The sequence below is a fragment of the Marmota marmota genome, unplaced genomic scaffold (assembly GCF_001458135.2).
Source record: "Marmota marmota marmota unplaced genomic scaffold, marMar, whole genome shotgun sequence".
NCBI lineage: Eukaryota > Metazoa > Chordata > Mammalia > Rodentia > Sciuridae > Marmota > Marmota marmota.
This window is the reverse complement of record NW_025999960.1, coordinates 17779606-17802820: the sequence shown is the minus strand read 5'-3', so window position 1 is coordinate 17802820 and position 23215 is coordinate 17779606. Positions and strand designations below refer to the sequence as shown.

At 55.1% G+C, this 23215-nt stretch overlaps 1 protein-coding gene across 2 annotated transcripts; it reads left to right on the top strand.

The window, feature by feature from the left end:
- Positions 1–13: 13 nt before the first annotated feature.
- On the top strand, positions 14–20685 carry Krt80 (keratin 80). Of its 2 annotated transcripts, none has more exons than XM_048802769.1 (9): positions 14–679; positions 5580–5788; positions 10688–10748; positions 11036–11131; positions 16695–16859; positions 17316–17441; positions 17911–18131; positions 18582–18637; positions 18735–20685. In XM_048802769.1, exons 1-9 carry the CDS (start codon positions 236–238, stop codon positions 18767–18769), a joined length of 1413 nt encoding a protein of 470 aa, XP_048658726.1. In that variant the 5' UTR covers positions 14–235; the 3' UTR covers positions 18770–20685. The 2 variants fall into 2 exon arrangements, with proteins under 2 accessions (XP_048658726.1, XP_015348875.2); XM_015493389.2 differs by having other exon boundaries at positions 15–679; positions 18770–20685.
- Positions 20686–23215: the final 2530 nt, after the last annotated feature.

The following is a 23215-nucleotide window of genomic DNA, read 5'->3' as shown; positions in this document are numbered from 1 at the left end:
TCTCCTCCCCCCTTCCTATTAAACCTTCTTCATGCTGCTTCCCCAATCTCAACCCAGCCAGCCAGCCTGCCCCCCTCCCCAGGCCAGGTCCTGCTCCCTTGGCCGGGACCAGCCCTCTCAGCCAGGCAGATCCCGGGCTGGGGAGAGAGCGCGTGGTGGTGGCGGGGGAGGAGCAAGAGCAACACGTCATCTAACAGGTTGGTCGGGCTGAAGGCGTCCCGCCCTCCCGCAGGTAATGAGCACTGTGCGACAGGTGTTTGCACCTCAGTCCCCAGCCTGCCCTGGCTGCGACAGGAGGCAGCCGCCTGCCACCCTCCTCCACCCGGAGGCTCACTCGCTCATCCCTGGGCCCTCCCGCTCCCAGGCCGGGAGGGCCACCATGGCCTGCCAGTCCTGTGTGGTTGGTTTCAGCAGCCTCAGCGGCTGTGAGGTGACCCCAGCGGGCAGCCCCCGGCCTGGAACGTCAGGATGGGGCAGCTGCGGGCCCCCTGTGCCAGGCTTCAGCTCCCGAAGCCTCACAGGCTGCTGGCCAGCTGGCACCATCCCGAAGGTGACCGTGAACCCCAGCCTGCTGGTGCCCCTGGACCTCAAAGTGGACCCAGCCATCCAGCAGCAGAAGAACCAGGAGAAGGAGGAGATGAAGGTCCTCAATGACAAATTTGCCTCCCTGATTGGCAAGGTGAGCAGAAGTAGGAGGGGGTACCAAAAGCCAAGGACCGCCAGGCCTGGGCAGGAGGCGGAGCTCTATTTCCCCGAGTTGGACATCATGCCCCGCCCCTGCCCCCAGCCAATGGGGAGGCAGCATTGCTAACGCGGCGGGCTAACTCTGAGCAGGGACAAAGGGAGGGAGGTCCTGGTCCATCCCGGAGTCGGGGGGCAAAGGGACTTCAGGATGGCCTCTGACGATGTCTAGATAAGAACATGCTCGTGGCCTGGGGTCATCCTTCCCCCGTAGCAAACTAGAGAGAAGCCCTGAGCTTGACCAAGGGAATGCCTCTTCCCTGGGAGGCTCGTGGAGGCGTGGTCTGCAGTCCTCCAGGCAAGTGGACCGTGGAAATGACCTCCGAAGGTCCTACTCTTGTCCATCCCTCAAGCTTCTGGGCCTGCGGCATCTCTCTCAACGCAACTCTGCTTAGCTTCCCCAATCAGAAGAGATGGCAGGGGTGTGTGGTTCTGTCGGAAGGAGGCTGCTGCTGGGGCCACGCGGGAGGGGAGATGCAGCTTGGGTAGTCAGGAGATAGGAATGCAGGAACGGATGCCTCGGGTCAGAAGTAGGCAGCCAGCAGGCAGCCAACTGGGTAGAAGGGGCCAGTCCCCCATACCACTCTCCCCATTTCCTAGACCCCACCGTCCATAGCTGGTTTAGGTCCTCATACCCATCTCTGCCCCCAGAGCAAAGGAGTTCCTCAGGAAGTCTTGTTTACCTCCCAAATCTGCTATTACTCATCTCCAAGAAACTTCTGACCAGTCCTCCCAACTCTGTTCTCTCCTGCACTGCCCAAGAATAACCATCACAATATCCACAGCTGCACTGATGCCCTATGCGCTGGGCATTGTGCTGGGTGCTTTACATATGCATCTCTATTTCCCCCAACAACCCTCTAAAAGAAGATCATATTATGCCCATTTCACAGATGAGGAAAACTATCTCCCTGACCCTCCCAGAAAAAAAAAAAAAAAAACAGCCTTTTGCTTCAGCTCAGACCTTTCCCTCATCGTGGTTCTGACTCTGTGTTCCTCTGCACAGGCCAGTTGTCTCCATGAGATGGGAGCTTGCAGAGAGGGGCGCAGGGAAAACAGTAGCATGCATGGAACATCTGCTAGTGCGAGGCCCTCAGTGGGTACTTGGCAATGCAGCGACATTGAACCCACACAGCAGTGGCTGTTATTTCCCCAACTGATAGATGAGGAAATTAAGGGAAGGTCAAGTACCTGACCCAAGGTCAAGCAACCAGCAAGTGGTACGGTTTAGATTTGAATGCAGGTTGATGAGACAGAACCAGGGGTCTCTGAGATGGGAATCCTGTCTTCCTCCATTCATGTTCCTATAGCAGAGGTTTTTGGTCCACATCTGGATGCCCAGAGCGGGGTCAGTGGAGGGGAAAGAGCCATCCACCAAGGCAAAACCTCCCTTCCCACACCCCTGGGTACACAGAGCCCCTGCTGCTGGCTGACTTTCCTCAGAGAGCCTCTGCCCTGGGGAGGAGGCAGGTCTCTGTTAATCCCTTAAAAGGAATGCTTAGCTGACTATGTAATTTGGCTCTGTTGGGTGGCTTTTCTCCCTCAAAAGTCTTTTCTCCCTCCAGTGCCAGTGCTGAGGTCACCCTGTGCCTCTGCATGGGGACAGGGTGAGAGCAAATGAGTGTAGGCATCAGGAGGGGCCCTTAGGGCCAGGGCAATGCCCTCGGAGATCTTTAGCAGAAACAGAGCCTCCCAACCCTCAAGGGTTAGGAGATGGGGTGTCCTTCCTGCAGGATGAAGGGAGATAGAGGTGCCAGGTTTGGGGTCCCTGGTTGCTGGGACTCTGCCCTAGGGAGCCCTCGTAATGGCTGGGAGGGCTCCCGCAGATGCAGCAATGATTGAGAGAGGGAAATGTGGAGCACCACAGTAGGTGTAAATCCTGGCCCCACTGCTGGCCAGCTGCGTCAGAGCAGAGACACGTTACTTAACCTCTCTGTGCCTCAATGCACTTCAGTGGAATGGGCTTGTCCACCAAATGGGATAATTTTCGAGAAGCAGTTAGAACACACTTGACACATGGCAAGTGCTTTATAACTGTTGAATTCTAAAAATCAAATAAAATGGGCCTAGCCCAGAGAGCTCCTAGAACTCACTCCCTGGAGAACAGAGGAGGGAGGGCCCCTCCCGAGATGCTGTGATCAGTGAAAGGGTGAGGGCTCCGAGCCAAGAGATGGGAAAGGGACACCCACTCCACACCCCTTCCAGTCCCTCTGAGGCAAGGAGAGAGACCAGAGTGCTGCAGGACTAGGGGGTCAGGTAGACTTCCAGGTGTTGGCAGAGAAGCCCCGAAGCAGTGTTGTTTCTTCCCTTTGTTAGCTGTGTTTCCTTGGGTAAGCCACTTACCCTCTCTGTGCTTTGTATTCCATGGCTCAATACTGCTCTGCTCTCCAGGTAGCCCTGAGCTCCTGCCAGTGGAGGGACTAGCAAGTCCCATCACGAGATGAGGAGCTGAGAGGTAGCAACAAGAGGAGTGAGGGAGAGAGGGCAGCGTCCACACCCAGCAGGGGCTGCTGCTGGGCCTCATAGCTCTACACATGCGCAAGAGAGGCAGAGTAGACAAGAGAAGGACTGTCTGAGGCTGGGGGAAGGAGGCCACGGAGAGCAGTGGTGAAATGCCTGGACCCAGTGGAAAGGGGACCATATCTTCCCCTGGCCTAGGTGACCACGGGAAGTCCCTGGAGTCATCCCCCGTCTGAATGCAGAACAGAGACCAGCACTCCGGGGCTCCTTGGCTGAAGGCAGGGAACTTGATGCCCTCCCCAGAGGAGTAGGACCTGCCTCCCCCAGAGGCGCTGCCCCATGGGCTTGGGGACCAGAAGCCCCCTAGGTGGTCCTCCCCCAAGGCAGTCCCCAGCACCAGCAGGAGCTCCAGCTTAGGCTGCTCAGTTCCCCCTAGAGAACATCTCTTCCCACAGCCTGTGCCCTGGGTTTCCTTGTCCACCAAATGGGGCGGCAGGGGGCTGAGCTGTGGCTCAGTGGTGAGCGCTCGCCTAGCATGTGTGAGGCCCTGGGTTCAAGTGTCAGCATCACATATAAATAAATAAAATAAAGGTATTGTGTCCATCTACCATTGAAAATATTTTTTAAAAAAATGGGGAGGCAGATGGGACAGACATTGGCTCTCCAAGCTCCTATATGATCTAAAGGCGGGGGCTCAGCCAGAGCAGAGAGGAGGATGAGAGCGCAGGGCGTGGAAAGACTGGCACCTCTTAGGGCGCTCTGGAGGCCTTTGTTCCTAAAGGGAGGAGCCTTTCTGTAGAGAGGGTTCTGGGTGGGAGGTGAGATTCCAGCCCCACCCACTGAAACAACAAGAGACTCTCCCAAGGGCAGTGGGAGACAGAAGGCTACCCCTAATCCCCTAAGACCACAAGTGCCCTCAGGCTGGACTGGCCAGCCACACTCTCTCTCTCAGCAGACCAGAGGTGAAGCACAGAGCACTGGGGTTAGACTAAGGGAAGAACTTCCTGGTGTGAAGGTTTTCTATTGTTCGTGGGTGGAGGAAGGAACCTCACATCTCTCTTCCCACCCCACCCTCAGTGTCAACATGGTACTCTTGCTTGTCAAAACGGAGGGAAGGTGGGGTGAGCAGATACCTCCCCCCCAGCGCGTCCTCTCACACACACAAAGCAGGGCAGAACCCTCTTGACCTCCATCCCTACTGAACCTGTTTAGCTATAGCTACAGCGTGCAGTCGGCTTGAGCAGAACCTACCAGTACAGATGGGAGCTAGGCAGCTCTCAAATGCCATCTCTCAGTCCTCCTGCAGCTGTTACCTGCTGTGAAGTTCAAAGGGGGCTTGCCAAGGTCATCCAAGCTTGCCAAGGTCATCCAGGCCTCTCAGGGAGAAACAGGAAACCTGGGGATGTACATAGGGTGACCAGAGAGGAGGCAAAGGGAGCCCCCAAAGGTCCAGGTGGGCAGCAGCCAGTAGTGGGGCCTGTCGGGAAAGGTTGGCCCTCAGTCACTCTGTGACCGGGACAAGTCACCCCCTGTAAAGTAAGAATACAGATCAGCTGAGCCGAAAGGCTGCTGGCAGATCGCCCTGCCAGGCCAGCCGCTCCAGCAGGGGTGGGAGGGACCCAGCTGCTTGCCTGTGTTCATACAGAGCGTCACTGTCCCACCAGTCACCGTGTCCTCATGACAAAACACAGCCCACCATCCAGGAGCATCCCTCCCACCACAGTGGCCTACCCAGGTCCTGGGACGATCCCAGGCTGACAGGTGACCAGGACAGAGGAGAAGCAGATAAACTGAGGTCCTGCTGGAGGGAGGGGGCTTCCTGCAGGTGGACTGCCGGGAGCACCCACGGGGAGGAGGGGCGCAGGCAGGGCTGGGGCTGTGGGCAGGAGAGTACCAAGACCGGCTGAGCCCAGAGAGGGCAGCAGAGCAAAGAAGAGGTCAGAGGAAGCCCCAGGCCAGGCTGGGCTGGACCGGGGGAGGGACTCTGACAGCCTGCTGGTGGCCTGGCTATGGGTCATGGGGCACAGGAGCCCCTGTAGGAGTCCTTGGGGTCTTCATCCTCAAGGCCAACCCGGCTGGAACTGGAGGCAGAAGCCAGCCCAGGAAGTCCCTCTCGGGCACTCGCTCCCCCTCCCTCATCTAAGCGGCCCTGCCCTAGGAAGCCTCTGCTAATTGGCTCCACCTCGATTCTCTCTTATCTCAGCATCTGTGGCTGGAACAATCAGTCACTGGAGGTGCCGCTCTGAATGCTCCAGCAGCCTGAGTGGATGCCTGCGGCAGATGAACCACCACTTCCTCCTCGAGAAGCCCCCCTGGGGCCCACGGGCACCCCAGATGCGCCCCGCCCTAGCCCGCTCTTCTCTCTCCTGTCCTCCCAGGTACAAGCTCTGGAACAGCGCAACCAGCTGCTGGAGACCCGCTGGAGCTTCCTGCAGGGCCAGGACTCGGGCACCTTCGACCTGGGGCACCACTACGAGGCGTACCAGGGGCGGCTGCAGGAGGAGCTGCGCAAAGTGAGCCAGGAGCGGGGACAGCTAGAGGCCAACCTGCTGCAGGTGCTGGAGAAGGTGGAGGAGTTTCGCATCAGGTAGGTCCCGGCGCACCCTAGGGAAGCCATGGGCAGGGACTGAGGGTGGGGACCAAGCCCTACTCAAGTGGGATGGTCCCAAGCCAGAGAAAGGGGAAAGAAAGTTAGGAGACATTCATACTGATGGAGGGCCTCAGGCGTGCCAGGTGCCATTATAAATACTAGGGATGCAGCAGTGACCCTGCATGAGCCTTCCAGCAAGGCCATTCTTGCGCTGGATCACAGCTGGACCCTGTGCTTTCTGGTCCCTGGGTACTGCCACCACCCACAGCCCTGGCCAGAGCAGCCCCCACGTGCACCTTGCAAACTTGCTTGCCTGGGCCCCCACACCAAACTGAGGCGGGACATGACATCACCAGGAGAAGGACAGCTGACTTTCTGCTTGGGTGTGGCTTTGGATTTTGATCTCAGTAGGATGGAAAAAAAAAATGAGGGGGAGCAGCCAGGCACAGGCAGGAAACAGAAAGGTGGGTTTTATTTTAATTAAAATGCAATCCCCTACAGGTCACTCTTGCCAGGCATCAAGGTGGCCCCAGAATGGGGGAAGTAAAGAAAACACAGTCCCCACCTGCAAGATGTTTTGGCAACCTAGTGAGACAGACAGACAGGCCAACCCACAGTGGGTGGGCGGTACTTCCCAATGGTTGTGGCCCAGTCCTGGCCTTTAGACCCTGTGGGCCATTAATCCCCTCCCCCACCCTCATGAGCTGTGTGACCTTGAGCAAGTGGCTTAATGCCTGAACCTCAGTTTCCTCCTCTGTGAAATGGGAATGATGGTGGTTGATTCCAACCTGAGGCCGGGCAGAGGCGGACAAGAGGTCAGGGTAGTGTGTGGAAATAATGAGGGCAGCTTTCCATGCCCTTGAAGTCTGAAGTCCCCAGCTCAGAGCTTGACATGGGTTTGCTGAACTGAATTGGCCTAGAGCCAGTTTCTGCCTGTGGTCTAGGAGGACAGAATCGGCACTTGGGTGACTTAGTGGACAGGTGACCCACTCTGACCAGATCAAGGGCAGGGCTTTAGGAACAAGGAGGCTGAGGCAGAGCAAGAGGCTATGTTCCTGTACCCCTAAACTGGGGTCTTATCTCTTTCTGAGGTCCCCCCAGTCAAGGTGAGGGAAGGATGGAGTCTGGCTGGACCCCCATCTCCCTCCCTCCAGCGCAGTCCATCCCTAAGTCCTGTCAATTGGTGGCCAGGCCTGCATCCTCTGGAGCAGCCATCCTGGCAGGACTAGGGGGGAGGCAGCCTGTCCAGGAAGCCAGGAATCCGGGCTGTGGTCCAGCTTGCCCACAGCCCCTGGAGCTTTACCCTCCCAGGCATCTGATGGCCCATTCTGAACTGTCCAACTGCCCAACATCTGGTCATGGAGCCATGGCAGTTTCCAGAATCCACCACCCATTTCACTGGTCCCTAGTAGGTCTCTGACCTTCAAAGGATCAGAGAACGGCAGAGCTGGATGGGGGTGTTGGGTCCTCCTTTTATAAGGAAGCAAACAGAGGCCCAGAGAGGTCAGGGTTTGTCCTCAGGCACGTGGCCGCACATGCTAAGCCTACAACTCTGCTTGCCACGCACAAGGCTCTCCCAGCAGCCCAGCCAGATGGTGTCTGTGGGAGCACGGTGGAGCTGGGAGTCCTGTACCAACACCACCCGTTGTTTTCATCTGGCTTAGCCCCTGCCTGGCCCGCTGCCTTGTTTCCATCCGCCTGCTGTCTGACTTACAGTTTAGGCTCAGGGCTTCTTCTTGTTCCCTCTCTGGACAGGGAACCCACTTCAGTAGGCAGAGGAGAAAACTGGGTCTGATGGCGAGGTTCCTGGGTCTGCAGGCCAGAGCCAGGGAGCTTCAGCCTAGCTGTGCAGAGCCTGGGGCCTCCAGGAGGCAGGCGACGCCAGGTGGAGCCCCAGCAGGGAGGGGCTGTGCCCAGCCTCTCCAGGCGATGTGCCCAGCCTCTCCAGGCGATGAGATCAGCCTTGCTCCCAGAAATAAACAAGTTACCGGGGAGAGGGGTGCAGGTGTGACGAGCCTGAGAACGGGTTTGGGAGCTGGGAGCTGGCAGACTGGTAGAGAAATAGGGTGAAATTGGGGATAAGGTATCACCTAAGCCTCTGTGGGGAGAGAGACTTTCAAGGGCCTGGAGGTAGCAGAGACCCCAAGGATTGGCTCATCTAACTTTTCTATTTGCTAAGGACAAAGCCAAGGCCCAGCAAGGGGAAGCGACTTGCCCAAGCCCACACAGTAAGTGACTCAGGGACACCGCCTACAGTTGTGCAAGCTGGTTGATGACAAGAGCAGGCCATTGAGGGGCAGTTGAGCATCAGGCCGTGAGAGCTGAGGTGGGTCACACACCCCCTGAGGAAGGGGCTCTTTCTAATTCACATAAAGACTGGGGATGACCCAGCGGTAGCCTCAGGGGGACTAGGAACTAGCCTCAGACAGGAACCCAGTGTCTGGCCTCAGCCCAGTGCACCTGCTGTGCCAGCAGCCTCCCCTGGCCAGGCCATGGAGGGCCAGGGCAAGCCCAGCCTGGGCAACAGGCCATGAGGAGTCTCCTCGGGTTCCCATACTTCCTGTGTCCTTCTCTGCCAAGATAGTCACTACATTCCCCTATATATGTTCTCCAGGGTCCTTGGTGGCCTCTATTGGCAGATCTGCAAGGAATGGCCTGGAAATACCCATTACCTCCCCACTCCTCCAGCAAGGACATCTTCAAGGGGGTGGGAGGTGGATGGGACCCAGTGCTCCCAGTCCAAGGCCTAAGGTCCCCTCCTAAGGTTTTTCAAGGGACATAGTTAACAAATAAGTCAGCAGGCTCCAAGCAATAGGAATTACTTCATGGGACAGGTAAAGGTCAGAAGGTGGATGATGGGGACCTCTGGTGGGGAGGAAGGAAAGCTGTACAGAGGGCAGAAAGGGCAGAGAGGGGTGAGAGACCTGGGCTCCCCAAGACTGCTGTCCCCCATATCCTGCCCCTAGGCAGGCAGGACTTTGCTACTCAGAAAGGATGGGGGAGGGCTCAGCACCCCCAGGCTTTAGAGGTCCTCGAACTCCCCCATATTTCACGGGGGAAGCCCATTCAAGTTAGCCCATCCCTGATGATCTGCCAGAGGTCTACAGAGCCACTCTGGCTCCACAGTGAGGCTTCTAGAGGCTTCTGAGGATGGGAGAGACCAAGGCAGAGGGGCCAAGCCTTGGAGTTTCCTGAGTGCCAGGCTCGGCTGGGTACACTGTGTCCTAACCTTTTGGGTCTTCACAACATCTCCATTATCATGACTAAGGCACACACAGTAGCCTACCCGAGGCCACACAGCAAGTCATCAGGGAAGCCAGGACTTGAGCCCCTGCTTAGCCAGCACACCCAGCCCTTCTCTGAGCCTGTTTCTTCATCTGTCAAATGGGACCCATAGGGGGCTGGGGATGTAGCTCAGTTGGTAGAGTGCTTGCCCTGCATGCACAGGGCCTGGGTTCATTCCCTAGCACCAAAAAAAAAAAAAAAAAAAAATGACCCATAGGACCTCCCAAGCTGGGGCTCTGAGGGTCATAGGGGAGGCTGTAGCGGGCACCCAGCACAGGAAGGAGGTGGTCCGCGGCACCAGTCACACCTGTCTCTCGTCGGGGTGCTTGTGGACCTTTGTTATCCTGGCCCACCTCTCTGCCCAGCCCCTGTGACCTGCATCCTACAGCTTCTCACAGATTCTTGGAAGCTAAGGCATGGCCAGGGACAGCCTGTGCACCCAGCACCCTGAGATCCAGAGACCTAAGTGCCCTGTGGGTCCTCACCACCCTGAGGTCCACTCTCCTCAGCTCCCGGGTGGCTGGTGAACAGGAAGGCATGGCGGTGTGGCAGGTCCAGTCAGCAGTCACAGGCCATGGACAACACCCTCCTGGCTATGAGGTCAGGGACTGGGGCAGGTGGCAGGTGGCTGAACTGAGAGATGCCCCTGATTCAGGCTTTCCCTAAGGGGGAGGGAAGATGGAAGAAGCAACATAATCCTGTGTATGCTAGGGCCATGAGGGGCTGGGGTAAGAAGTCTGATGTCAGCAGATACTACCAACCCAGATGGCCAAGACAAACATCTTGATTGGAGGAAGGGGGTCAGGTCAGGAGGTCAGGGATGGAAGAATCCTGTCCCCTGGAGCAACAGGATTTTTTTTTTGGGGGGGGGGGTTACTGGGGATTGAATTCAGGGGCACTCGACCCTGAGCCACATCCCCAGGGTCTCACTGAGTTGCTTAGTGCCTTGCTTTTGCTGAAGCTGGCTTTGAACTTGTGATCCTCCTGCCTCAGCCTCCAAAACTGATGGGATTATAGGCATGTGCCACCACACTCATTTGCAATGTGATTCTTGTTGCCAACATCAGGTGGCCTTGACAGAGAAGAGAGCTCTGGTGCTGTCAGCCACTGCACAGACACCCCTAGACGAGGAAGCTGCCAAGTGGGGGTGGGGGACTTCCTTGTCCAAAAATACCCTCTTCCCATCCTCCCTTTGGAGGGAACATGATGGCGTTCCCACAGAGGGAAGAAGGGTGGGGCTGCAGGGAGGGAGCAGAGGTGGGAGAGAGGGAGCTGTGAGCAGGAGCCTGGGGACGACTCCACCTGAAGCACAGCTTGTCTGAACCTGAGATTCTCAGGGCAGGAGAAAGGGCTACAGTCAGGAGAGGCTTCCTGGAGGAGGTGATCATGCAGCAGAACCAGGAAGGGACAGGAGCTAGTGGGAAAAAACTGAGTAGTCCCAGGAAGGTGCGGACATGTCACAGAAGACACCCAGAGGATGGGCTGCTTTTCTAATTGGCACAGGCACTGAGTAGGGTGAGGCCCTGAGCCCCATCCAAAGGGAATTAACCAACCCCAAGCTCTCGCCACATTCAGTTAAGCAGTTCCTCCCTCCCCACCACCCCCTCGCAGGTATGAGGACGAGATCTCCAAGCGTACAGACCTGGAGTTCACCTTTGTCCAGCTGAAGAAGGTAGCCTGCCCAGCCCGCCCCAGGGCTCCTTCCTCATGGGCCCCCACCCTCTTTCCCTCAGAATCACCTCTGTGCCCAAAGCCCTCCAGGGCTTAAGTCCCAGGACCCAGGGACAGACAGAGAGATACTCTAGTCCCCACCTGGCCCCTTGACCCAAGCTCTGAGCCAGATCTCCTCTGGGAATCACCCCCCCACACACACTCTCACCCAGGAAGCTAAGTTCCCCAACCCAGTCCTGCCTGGAACCCAAGCACCTTTCCATCTCTCACCGCTGCTCCCAACCCCAGGACCTGGACGCTGAGTGTCTTCGACGGACTGAACTGGAAACCAAGTTAAAAGGCCTACAGAGCTTCGTGGAGCTGATGAGAACCATCTATGAACAGGTGAATGAGAAGGGGCCCAGATCCTGCCGAGCTAAGAGCTGAGTGCTGCGGGCAAGGGGTGCAGGGAATGGGAGGACATCCAGAGGTAGGGAGCCTCCAAGAGCCGTGAGGTCCAACCACAGACATAACAATGTCCCCTGCCCCTTCATGTCCTGATGTCAATCGTCCTACATGTCCCCTTGCCACTCATTTCATGGAACATGGGTAGGTGCCCAAAGCCCCTCTCTCAGGGAGAACCTTATTTCCATGTGTGCCGGAGTGTCAAAGGTATGGGGACCGGATGCTTTGGGCAAAGATCAGGAGGCTGGCCTCAATCCAGGGCCCTCAAATAACATTTCCGCTTGGACTGCTCTCTCTTTAATCCCTGCAGCCTAAACCACAAGGACCCCCAGTTCTAGCTTTGTTGGGTTTGCATTTCACCCTTCCCCCTTTGGGGCTAAACAGGGAGGACTCACAGTTGGCTTCTGCCAGAACAAAGATGATCCAACCAGTGCAGACAAAGGAGCCTCTAGAATACATTCTCATTTGTCTCCTGAGTCCTCAGCTAAGCCTGAGTGGACAGTGGTCCAGCAAGGCCCCTGGTGCTGCCAGTCCAGTCATCAGATGGCCCTGCTGCCAGCTCCCCAATGCTGCCCTTCCTCTGCATGGAGCCTGCAGGGTTCCTCTTCTCCAGCTCCCCTCTTTCAGGGGTCTGAGTTATAGAGGTGACACTTCTGCACCAAACAGGCCCTTCCACGAGTGTCTTTGGTTGAGCTAAGAGTGGGCAGAATTACTGCTGGGGTTGACAGGGCTCTGCAGCCTGGGTGCCACACATTACTGATGCAAGCTGTGGCACCGAAGTTAAGATCAGAGCAGAGATCAAGGTCACCACCACAATCAGAATGTTCTGCTGTGGACCCCATGGGCTGCTGGCCACAGCTTCATGGCCTTATCCTGTGGACAGGGAAGTGAGACCTTGTATCTGTACATGGGCCCGGTTCCTTTCCAGCAGGCTCCATGCCCCCTGGGGCCTCTGTGGGACTGAGACCTGTTTGTTCCTATGGCACATGGCACAGCAGAGAGAACCATCTCCATTGGGAGCAGCAGGAAGGTAGCCCTTGCAGGCCCACCCATACCAGCAGCTCTGCAAGTGTCCTATCCAGCGGAGCCCTGCCTAGCCACAGCAAGCCCTGTGGGACTGAGCAGGGCTCCCACCAGCTGGCTTGAGAAGTTGGCTGAGAGCCCCTCTGCCCAAACTCTGCCGGCTGGTGCAGGCCTGGCAGACATCAGCCAGCATTTCCAAATTTTTGCTCACCCCTGCTCTTAGCAAGCTCCATGTTCAAGCCCTAAGCAAGGCCCTGATCCTGACTCAGCCTTGCTTACCACTTCTGTAACTGTGAGCGTCCTGTTTCTCCTCTCTGTGCCTCAGGATCCTCATCTGCAAAATGGAAGAGTAACAGAGCAGTAGTGGAGTTGTGCTGCAGGCTAAGCCCACTTGTCCATTAGACAAGCATTTGTGGCATGCCGACTGGGCGCCAGCATTACCCCCACAGCCTGAGCAAGACAGGGAGGTCCCTCCTCAGCAGGAGGGCTCCACCTAGGTCAGAGGAGACAGGTGACATGCAAAAGAACAAGCCCCTGAGGGAGATCACTCAGGAGGGCATTAAGGGCAGGTTGCCAAGAAGCTGGTGACCCAACAGTGCTGGGGAAGAGGACCTTCAGAGCCGTGGCCAGGGGCCCTCTCTGAGGAGGTACAATCAAGCCAAGACCCAATGGCAGGAAGGTCCACACCAGTGGAAGAGCTGTGCGAAGTCTCTAAGGCAGGAGTGAGCTCGTGACTAAAGGGAGAGAAGGAAGTCACTGTGGTCACAGCAGAAGGGCAGAGTGGGAGCCAGGAGTCAGGGAGAACCAGCAGGTGGCCTCATCCAGGGCCTTGGACTCTGAGACAGAGTTTGACTTTATCTGAGTGTGATGGGCACTGGGGTGGGGCAGTGCAGGGGGTTGGGTGCCGTTTGTACTGTGAGGAGACTGCTGTGGAGCAGGGACTGCAGTGAAGGTGACCATGAATCACAGCTGCCCCTCAGTGTCCTCAGGGAATTGGTTCCAGGATCCAGGCACATCCCCAGCCCCTGGACACTCCGTTCTTCATATAACACGGCATCACATCTGCACATCTGCACATAACCAACACATCCTTCCGTAGCCTTCCACTCCTGGATTGCTTAGGATACCTAATGCCATGTCAATGCTGTGTCAATAGTAATTGCTCCGCTATATTGTTTTAGAGAATCATGGCCAGGAAAAAAAGTCTGTACCTGTTCAATTTTTCCATCCGTGGTTGGTCGAATCCTTAGATGTGGAACCCGTGGATAGAGAGGGGCAACTGTATAGCAGTTATTGTCACTTTGGGAAGCAGAAAGGTAGCAAGTTGACTTTGGGGTACAAGTTCTGTGTTTCCTTCCCTTTTCCACTTGAGTGTGAGGAGAAAAACACCAACCATTTGCCAAAAAGATCCCTCACCCCAGTGGGTCTCTAGACAGCACTAACAGAACTAGAATAGGATCCATATCTAAGTTTTCTAGTAGCCACATTTAAAAAAAAAAGAAACAAAGAATTTTTAATAGTATTTCAACCCAATATAGCCAAAGTATGATTATTTCAATCTGTAATCAATATAAAAAATAGTGGGCTATCTTATATCCTTTGTCTCATACTAAATATTCAACATCTGGTGCATTTTTTACAATTATAGTCTATCTCAGTTTATACTAGCCACATTCCAATGCTCAGCACCACCTATGACAGGCTGGACGGAGCAAGTCTAAGCACAGGCACGTGCCAGCTACAGAAAAACATGGCAGCACCCGAGTATCCCCAGAAGGCCGGCCACTCTAGTTTATATCAGATCAGAAAAGCATTGCTGTCCAGGCCCATCCCATACCCCAGAAAGCAGCCTTCCCCTCCCCCAACACAGGGACACCTGCAAAACCCTTCCCAGCCCAGGGCAGGACCCCATGACATGATCTGCTCAAGGCCTCATCTGCACACCGCAGCCTTCTCTGCACCCTTCTGCCCCTCCCCTCCAAGGATAAGAGCTAGCAGGGTGAGAGGAACCTGGGCTGGCAGAAGTCCACATTCTGCTCAGCTCTGGCAGAACATGCCAGCTCCCTTGTGCACTGGGGACTTGGATCCATCCACATGATCACTGCCTGCCCCACCCATGAGCTATGGTTCCAGAGAGATTAACTGTGGAATCTGTTGACAACCTCCTGCAGCCAGGCTCCCCTCCCAGCAGGTAGATCCCTGCAGAAGGAACAGTACTGTCTAAATGGCATGGGCAGGGTGGCCACTCCAGGCATAGGCTGCTTTGCCCCTGGACCTGTCGTTCAGCTCCGTCACCTTTACCAGTTACAGCAATAGACTCTGTAGCTGCTATCTATTGAGCACCTACTACAGCCCAGGTATTGTGTTCTGAGCTTTCCCAACTTAATCTCAGTTAATCCTTTCCAGCATGTCTGAATGAGGGCTAATGATTAAGTAAGTACGGATTTTAGAGCGGCTTGGACTTGAATCCTGGCATAGTAAACATGGCAGGTGAATCAGACCAGATTGTCTTAATCTCACTCTCTGCCTCAACGTCTCCATTATTAAAATAGGAAGAAGAATAGCACTACCCCTCCAGGCTGTCATAAGGATTTATTTTTTAATAGATCCTAAAGAACTTAGAACAGTGGCTGCAGATGGCAAACATTTAATAAACGTTAGCTGGTTTCAGTTCTATAATTATACCCATTTCACAGACAAGAAAAACTGAGACTCAGAGAGGTTTAAATACTTGACCAGGGTTACCTAATTAATAAAAGGTGGTAGTATTTAGAGTCCAGTGTGCTTAAGTGCTACATTTTGCTAATCAGCACTAAGTTACCCCATGAGTGTCACCATCTAGCCTGCAGTGGGACACCCTCTGAGGGTGGTCACATACACACAGTAGTCTCCTCAGGCCCTAACCTGTACCTTGGCCTAATTCTTGCCAACTTTGTGGTGCTGGGAGCCCATCCCAAGGTGGCACCTTCACACCACACAGGCAAGCATTGTTATTTCCTCTGCTCTTGGCAGGGACCAGCATGTCCGGACGGGTCTGCAGATATTCTGACTCCATTTCCTACTTCCGTTTACCACATTCCTGCCAAGCCTGCCTCTTTCCAGAAAGGCTCTGAGGCTGTTCTATCAGCTGTGATTTGCAGATCCCTTCTCCGTGACAGGGCAGTCCCCTAAAGCATCTCTTGGAAGTGGCCTGGCTGTTTTTTGTTTGTTTATTTAAACATTTATTTTTTAGTTGCGGGTGGACACATACCTTTATTTTATTTTTATGTGGTGCTGAGAATCGAACCCAGTGCCTCACGCATGCTAGGCAAGCTCTCTACCTCTGAACCACCAACCCAGTCCTGTGACTTGGCCACATCAAAAGGCAAATTGGTCCTGGTCTAGAAGTGCTGCTGGGGCTCTATCCAGGATCCCCTGCTCACTGACCTTCACTATGCTTCTACCAAGGAACCCATAGCTACATCTCCCAGTCTGCCCTTAGCCATGCCTGCCAACATGATGGTTCCATGTCAGAAGTGTTGGGGGATAGCTGGGCCCAATGGTTTATACCTGGAGTCCCAGCTACTCAGGAGACTGAGGCAGGAGAATCACTTAGGCCCAGGAGTTCAAGGTACCCTGGGCAACATAGTGAGGCCCCATCTCAAAAAAACAACAACAAAAAGGACATGTTGTATAATGACTGGGCAGTCGAGGGGCACCATGGGTCTGCAGTGACTTTCAGCCTTGTTCTGGGCTGGCCCCTCAGCATTTCCAGAGGGCTCTGGAGACTGGAAGGAGATGAAAATATTGTCATGTTTTAGGGCCAGCTTCCTCAGTCAGAGGGGGAGCGGGCAGTGAGCCTCTGGTGGGACTCCAGAGTCACAGCAACACCTTTCACAGGCTGGGCCCATTTTCAAAGAGGTCAGGCGATGGCGAGGGCAGACTGGCCCACTTCTAGCCTCACCCTGCCCCTCCCCATCCTCCATTCCCTCATGCGTTCAAGAACCCTTGCCAGACGTGGGGTCCCAGAGGTGAACTTGGCTCTGCCCGGTTCCCAGGGAGCTTCTCACCCAGTGAGGACTGGGGTAGGGGTGTGCAGAACTGCTTGCCACAGAGCATGCTGACAAAACAGCAAGCAGAGGGACCTACCTCAGCTGCCAGTCTGGAGCACAGCTTCCCGGGCCTTTTCCCCATCAGCCAGGAGGAGGGTGTCCCAGCCAGGGAGAGAGCAATTGGGCAGATGGTGGGTAGACAGGGAATAAGGCCTCTAGACCCACCAGCCCCTCCCTGGCCCTCTCCTCGGCTCAGAGAGGAGCATTTTACATAGGTGGGCCGAGGGCAGTGAGCTGGGGAGAGGGTGTTTTTCAATTACCTCTCCAGGGAGACTGGAAGGGAACAGCCTCACTCTCCATTGCCTCTGGGGACGAAGGGACTGTGGGTGGCTAAGGGGCCTCGTGCCCTCCCCACCAGCCCTGAGCCCTCCACATCTATGCCCTGCCAGGAGATGAAGGACCTGGCAGCCCAAGTGAAGGATGTGTCAGTGACCGTTGGCATGGACAGTCGCTGCCACATCGACCTGAGCGGCATCGTGGAGGAGGTGAAGGCCCAGTATGACGCCATCGCAGCCCGCAGCCTGGAGGAGGCCGAGGCGTACTCACGCAGCCAGGTTTGGGGCTGACCACGTGGGGCGGGATGGCTCCCTCTGGACCCTAGGAAGGGCCGTTCTAGAGACGGCTGAGCTCACTTTCAGCTCCGGATCCTGAGGTTCTCTGACAGCGCAGTGGGGACATGTGGGGCAGGCAGTGGGTGGGCGTTTCACAGCAGGAGCTGGGTACCTGCCAGGCCCTGAGGAGTGGCTAGGAGGGAAGGCCATGGTCTGTGGCCTCCTGGAGGTCATTGGTGGTGCTGTCCCCCAGCAGCACCAGGCCAGAGGCAGGGACAGCTGTTGGGGTTCACCAAGAGTGGCCCAGCAGAGGCCACCCAGAGGCACATGGTGGGGCAGGAGGGAGTCAGGCATGAAGTAGGGCTGCAGAGGAGGACTGAGAGATGGGGATGAGGGTGAGGGGTGCTGGGAGGGCCACAGTGAACGACCCCTCACGTGACTTCCTCTATCCCCTTCCAGCTGGAAGAGCAAGCCGCCCGCTCCGCAGAGTTTGGGAACAGCCTCCAGAGCAGCCGCTGCGAGATCACTGATCTCAATGTGCGCATCCAGAAGCTCCGGTCCCAGATCCTCTCGGTCAAGAGTCACGTGAGTAGCTGCAGGACCCCTGCGGGTGGGAGCAGGGAGGAAAGTGGGAGACACATAGTCACACGCACACACGCTCAGTACATGCAAGACCTGACTGAGTGACCCTGAGCAGGTCGCCTCTGTGCCTCTGTGGTTTCCCAGCCTGCTATATGGGAGAGGAGCGCAACCTGAGTGCACACCCAGGGCCCACCTCTAGATCCCTCACCAACCAATCAGAGAGAAGGGATTGGAAGCCTAAGTCCCAGCTTCTAACCAGGATAAGCCATCAGAGCAAGTGCCACCCTGTAGGCAGCTCTTCTGACCCTAGAAGAGGGCCTTTTTAGCTCTCACTGAACACCCTCTTGTTGCATTGCAAGCGCTACCACACCCAGAAATGACCTTGCTTAGCCCCACACACAGACATGCAGGCCACTGAGGACAGAGGTGACTCCCGGCCCCGGCCAGCTCCCTCCCTCTGTCCTGTGTGCAGTGCCTGAAACTGGAAGAGAACATCAAGGCAGCCGAGGAGCAGGGGGAGCTGGCCTTTCAGGACGCCAAGGCCAAGCTGGCCCAACTGGAGGCTGCCCTGCAGCAGGCCAAGCAGGACATGGCGCGGCAGCTGCGCGAGTACCAGGAGCTCATGAACACCAAGCTGGCCCTGGACATTGAGATCGCCACCTACCGCAAGCTGGTGGAGGGCGAGGAGAGCCGGTGAGGACAGGGCTGGAGAGAGGGAGGGCTGAGGGAGGCCCAGGCCAGGCAGAGCCAGCCTCCCCTCCAGCAGGACACACTGAGCCTGGCAAGCCTGGGTTCCAGACCAGCTTGAGGTAGTTACTGGGATCTCAGTCCAATTAATTAAATTCTCAACTTTCTCATCTGAAAACTGGGCTGATGGTAAACATGGGTCACCTGCAGTAGGGAGGGTTAATGTGAGGATGCCTGCAAATGCCTGTCAACAAGTGCTCGGGAAGATTAGCCATGTATACAGAAGAAAGAGAGGACAAGCAAAGAGAGCCGGCAGGCCAGGGTCACACCATAGGGCAAATCCAAGGCTGCAAGTGACAACCAAGAATCCCCTCCACTTACCAGTCCCCAGGTCCCCAATCCCAAGAGAACTAAAGCCACATCTCCCTTCACATACCCCCATGTCCTCCCACACAGAATGGACTTGCCCTCAGCCACCATGGTCAATGCTGTGCAGTCCAGGCCTAGAGTCGGTGAGTCCACCTGCCCCAAGAACCCATGGTGGGGAGGCACAGGGTGCAGGGGATCATGACCCTAAAGGCATTGTTTAAGTGGCTCCCAAACCTCCAGCCCCTCCCCTCCCCCACCCCTTGTGTCCCATATAGCTGCCTCCAAGTCATTCCACTCCAAGGGCTCCTTCCGGAAGAAGAAGAACCGCAGAGGGCCTGTGATCAAAATCACTGAGATGTCAGAGAAGTACCTCTCCCAGGAGTCTGAGGCCTCAGATTAAGACAGCTGGACCCCAGGAGTCTCAGGACACTCCCACTGCAGCAGGTGGGACTTAAGCTGGACTCAAGAAAGCAGCTTGGAGCCTCCAGGTTGGAAGGGGAGATGAGACCAGGATGCTGAACGGAAAGGAGAAGGGTTCCAGCCAGAGGCGGCCTTCTCGAGGGTTGCCGGGGTGGAGGGGAGCATCCACAGCTCCACGCCCTGCCAGTGTCTCACAGTCCCCCTTCCCACCTTCTGGCCACAGGTTTTCCTGGCTGGGTAAACTGGAACTTGGGGTCAGTTTGTGTCCTCCTCCTTGCTCCTCTGAGGCTCCCGCTCCAGTGCAGGGCTCAGACTCAGGTGCTTCAAGTCCCTTGTCCAGTGCTTGCCCCCAACTCCTCTCTCCAGCCTTGCCTTGCCTTGCCGCCATCTCAGAACAGAGGCTGCTGCCCTCACTGCCAGCCCAGGCTCTGGGCTGAGCTGAGAGGGCCACTCAGGCCCTATCCTGTATCTGGAGTCCCTGCGGAGGTGGGATGCTGAGGACCCCCTGGCTCTCCTGCACTTGGGCTCCCCAGACACCTGACAGTATTAGGGAGTGGAGGGAGGAGGCCCTGGGGGTCAGAGGCCTGAACCTTTTCTCTCTGGTCCCTCCCAGGAGATCATAGGCAGAACTCCCCCACCCCCATCCCCAGCCAGCTCCAGAAGCTCTGCTGGCCTTGGCCAGCTCCCTGGGAGCAGAAGCCAGATGGCAGTCTGACCTGAGGCAGGAGAACTAGACCCTCTCTTCACCTCCCAGTCATTCCAGGGCTCCCCACAGGGTCTGGGATCTGAGTTCTCTGCCCCCAGCCCAGTTCTCTCCCACCTCAACCCCTGGCTCTGGTGCAAAGGCCCTGGAGACCCGTAGCCCCACCCCTGCCATGACTCATTTCCCAGGAATCCCACTTCTCAGGGTCCCTGTTCTCTCCACTCCCCTCTGGACTGGCCCTCCCCTCTTTTGCATTCGCTGAGGAACCCAGGACACCACACACCTGTGGGCTTCTAGCTCTTTCATTTTCCCCCCCCTGGACCCTTCTTCCCCCCATGCCCACTCTGCCTGCCTCCAGCAGGCCATGAAGGAGGTACAATCCAGGCAGGTCTGGGAGCCTCTCGGAGTCCTTGAGGTCAGGCTAGGGTGCCCCAGTGACAGTCTTAAAAGCTCCACCAAAAAGAAAAACGTGCAGCCCACAACATCTGGGGTGGGCAGGAGCAGCCCGGTTTCTTTCTCTTGGCCTCACCTTTAGGGTTTGCAGGGGACCCTGCCAGCTGCAGCTTCCCACTTCACAAGCCACCTTCTCTCCTCCCCTCTCCTCTACTCACCCTCACCTCACCTCTTCTAGCCTGTCTCTCCTCTCATCTCCCAGGACAGGGTGCCTTAGGGCCTCAGCCCCTCCTAGGCCTCAAGGTCCTCCAGGCCTGTGGGGGGCGCTGATGGTCTTCCAAGCCTGGTCAGCAGGAACTCAGCTATATGTACTCATCCCTGAAGTCCCCAAAGAGGGTGCTCGCTGCTGCTTTCTCTCGGGCTATTTATTGGTTTCCAAGGGAGCAAATCCTCAGTGGGGATATGAGATATACGAAATATATATTATTTTTTCATAACTTATGTAGCTTTTAACTTATTGCTTCCCTTCCTGTTTCTGCATGAGCAGTGCTGTATGTACTCTCTGGATTTTAGATAAACATATCCCAGCCACCCCACCAGACTGGCTGACTAGCTTAGGCCAATGCCCCCTCTCCCTGCCAAGGGATGAATAAAGTGTTGAGATTTGTCCATTGATAAAGGCTTGTGTCTGTTTTTAATCTCTCCCCTGGGCTAGGTCAGGCACTGGTCAGTCAGGCTGACCGTGGGATTTTATGAATTCTCCAATTACAGAGAAAGGGGTCCAGGGTCCTAGCTATACCTTCAGACTTGCACATGAAAAAGTCCCCTGCCCCACCAGATTACAAGGGGACTGAAATAATGTTGATCCACACTCTCAGCACCTCTTGGTTTGTCCAGGCACACGGAGGCCACCTCAGCAAGCACAGATGGGGGTTCCCCAAGTGGCAGGGTTCCTCTTCCAGTACTTCTGCCCAACCATAGCATTGGCACCATCCAGAATATATTCCAATAGATACAGGCCTAATCCCGCCAATCCAATGCCAGATAAACAAATAAGGATCAAAGACCTTCTCAGAGCCCAGCTCTATGCTTGGACACCAAGAGTGCCATCCACCCCTCCATTCCAGGGAACCCACGGTCAGGGTTAGCAATAAAACAGCAACTCAAGAGAGCCAACCCAGATTTTCTCACCAAGTGCAGAAGTGGGTGCTGTGGAAGGTGAGAAGAGAGGTGCTGGCCCCTGCCGACCCACCCACTCGCTGGCCCGAGATCTCAGGCAAGTGCAACCTGAGTTTCCTCATTGGTATCATGATGCACACACCTCTCCTGTGTCTCTCAGGGTATCTGGGGATCTGATGAGATAGCTGTGGTCTTTCCTATCAGGAATGCCACATCTCTCACTGCTAGCACTCTGACCTATAATAGCTTAACCAATAAAAAGGATCATTAGTGATGTCATTGCTAGTACAGCAGAGGTTAAGAATGACAGACAGTGACTGGAGTTGTGGCTCAGCGGTCAAGTGCTCGCCCAGCATGTGTGAGGCCCTGGGTTCAATCCCCAGCACCACATAAAAATAAACAAATAAAATACAGGTATTGTGTTTAAAAAAAAAAAAAAAAGAATGACAGACAACTGGCCAGATGCAATGGCACATATCTGTAATCCCAATGGCTCCGGAGGCTGAGGCAAGAGGATCACAAGTTCAAAGCCAGCCTTAGCAACTTAGCAAGGCCCTAAGCAACTCAGTGAGACCCTGTCTCTAAATTAAAAAAAAAAAAAAAAAAAAAATTTAAAGGGCTGGGGATGTGGCTCAGTGGTTAAAAGCCCTTGGGTTTAATCCCCAGTGCCAAAAATTCAGAATGACAGACAGCTTACTGGTCAAACACAGCAAGCAGACTCATGTGGCCTTACCAAGAAGGTAAGAGACTCAAGTTGATCCCTTCCCCTGAGGACATCAAGGAACAAACCCTGCTCTCAAGATGCAGGACAGACTGACAGATAGCTACACACTCATCCCAGAGGAGCTGAGACAATCTTCTCATTTTATCTTTGTTTTCTATTTTATTAATTTTCAAATACATATTGGAATTTCTGAATCTGAATATGACAGTTATATTCAAAACTTACATATCTTACTTCCCTCCTTCTGTTTTATTTTGTTGTTGTTTTGGTACCAGGGATTGAACCCAGGAGCACTCAATCACTGAGCCACATCCCCAGTCCTTTTTTATGTTTTATTTGGGGACAGGGTCTCACTAAATTGCTTATGGCCCCATTAAGTGGCTGAGGCTGGATTTGAACTTGTGATCCTCCTGTCACAGCCTCCCAAGCCACTGGGATTACAGGTGTGCACCACCGCATCCAGCCCTCCTTCTACTTTCTTTATTTTATTTTTCATTTTGCAACTTCTTAAGTTGAATGTTTTAATTTTCCATCTTTTCCCTTTTCCAATATGAAATTCTTAAAGATGATAAATTTCCCTATATATACCATTTTGGCCACTTCCTGACATTCTAATTCACAGCATTTTTATTATATAGTTTAAATTATGTTATTATTTGACTTCCAAGTTCTTCAGAAATGTCTGACCCACACACAGGTCATTCATTTCACAAACACTTATTGAACATGTACTGTCTGTGCCCGGCCCTGCTCTTGATCCTCGGGAGCACATTTAAATCAGCCAACACTTATCCCCACATGCTTGACTCCCTACCCCTCTACTTCAGCAGGGCTCCAGTCCTTTGTGCTTCCTTGTCCCCAGACGACTTTAAACTACTTGAGAGCAGGGATCATGTCCCACTGCATCCCCAGGGATTCCAGACCCAGAGTAGGTGCTCAATAAATGTAATGAGTGAAGAGATGAATAAATGACACCTCTCCCCAGCTGAGATCTCCTGGCCTACAAGTCCCATGAAGGCGAGGGCACTGTGACCTATAATGCCCTTGTTGAGCTTCAGGTCCCCGGTTCTGATACAGCACCAGGCACACTGAAGGAGCACAGTAGGCATGCACGGCACGAATGAGCTAATGGGAGCAAATGACAACTTCCCTGCCCAAACAAGGAAAGCGTCCTGCCCCTTGCCAGCTAGTGGGTCCAGAGCATCCCCTGAAAGGCAGTCTGTCCCCCGCCTTGGGCAGGCTTCTCTCTTCCCGCCTCTTTCTTCCCATTCCTGCCTTCCCAAGTCATCGAGACACCTGGCC

Excerpts from the sequence above, each read along its gene's own strand:
- Krt80 (XM_015493389.2), top strand. The coding sequence starts at position 236 with ATGAGCACTGTGCGACAGGTGTTTGCACCTCAGTCCCCAGCCTGCCCT. Across the intron at positions 18,132-18,581 it reads GTGGAGGGCGAGGAGAGCCG|AATGGACTTGCCCTCAGCCA; the intron begins GTGAGGACAGGG and ends CCTCCCACACAG. Across the intron at positions 18,638-18,769 it reads GCAGTCCAGGCCTAGAGTCG|CTGCCTCCAAGTCATTCCAC; the intron begins GTGAGTCCACCT and ends TGTCCCATATAG.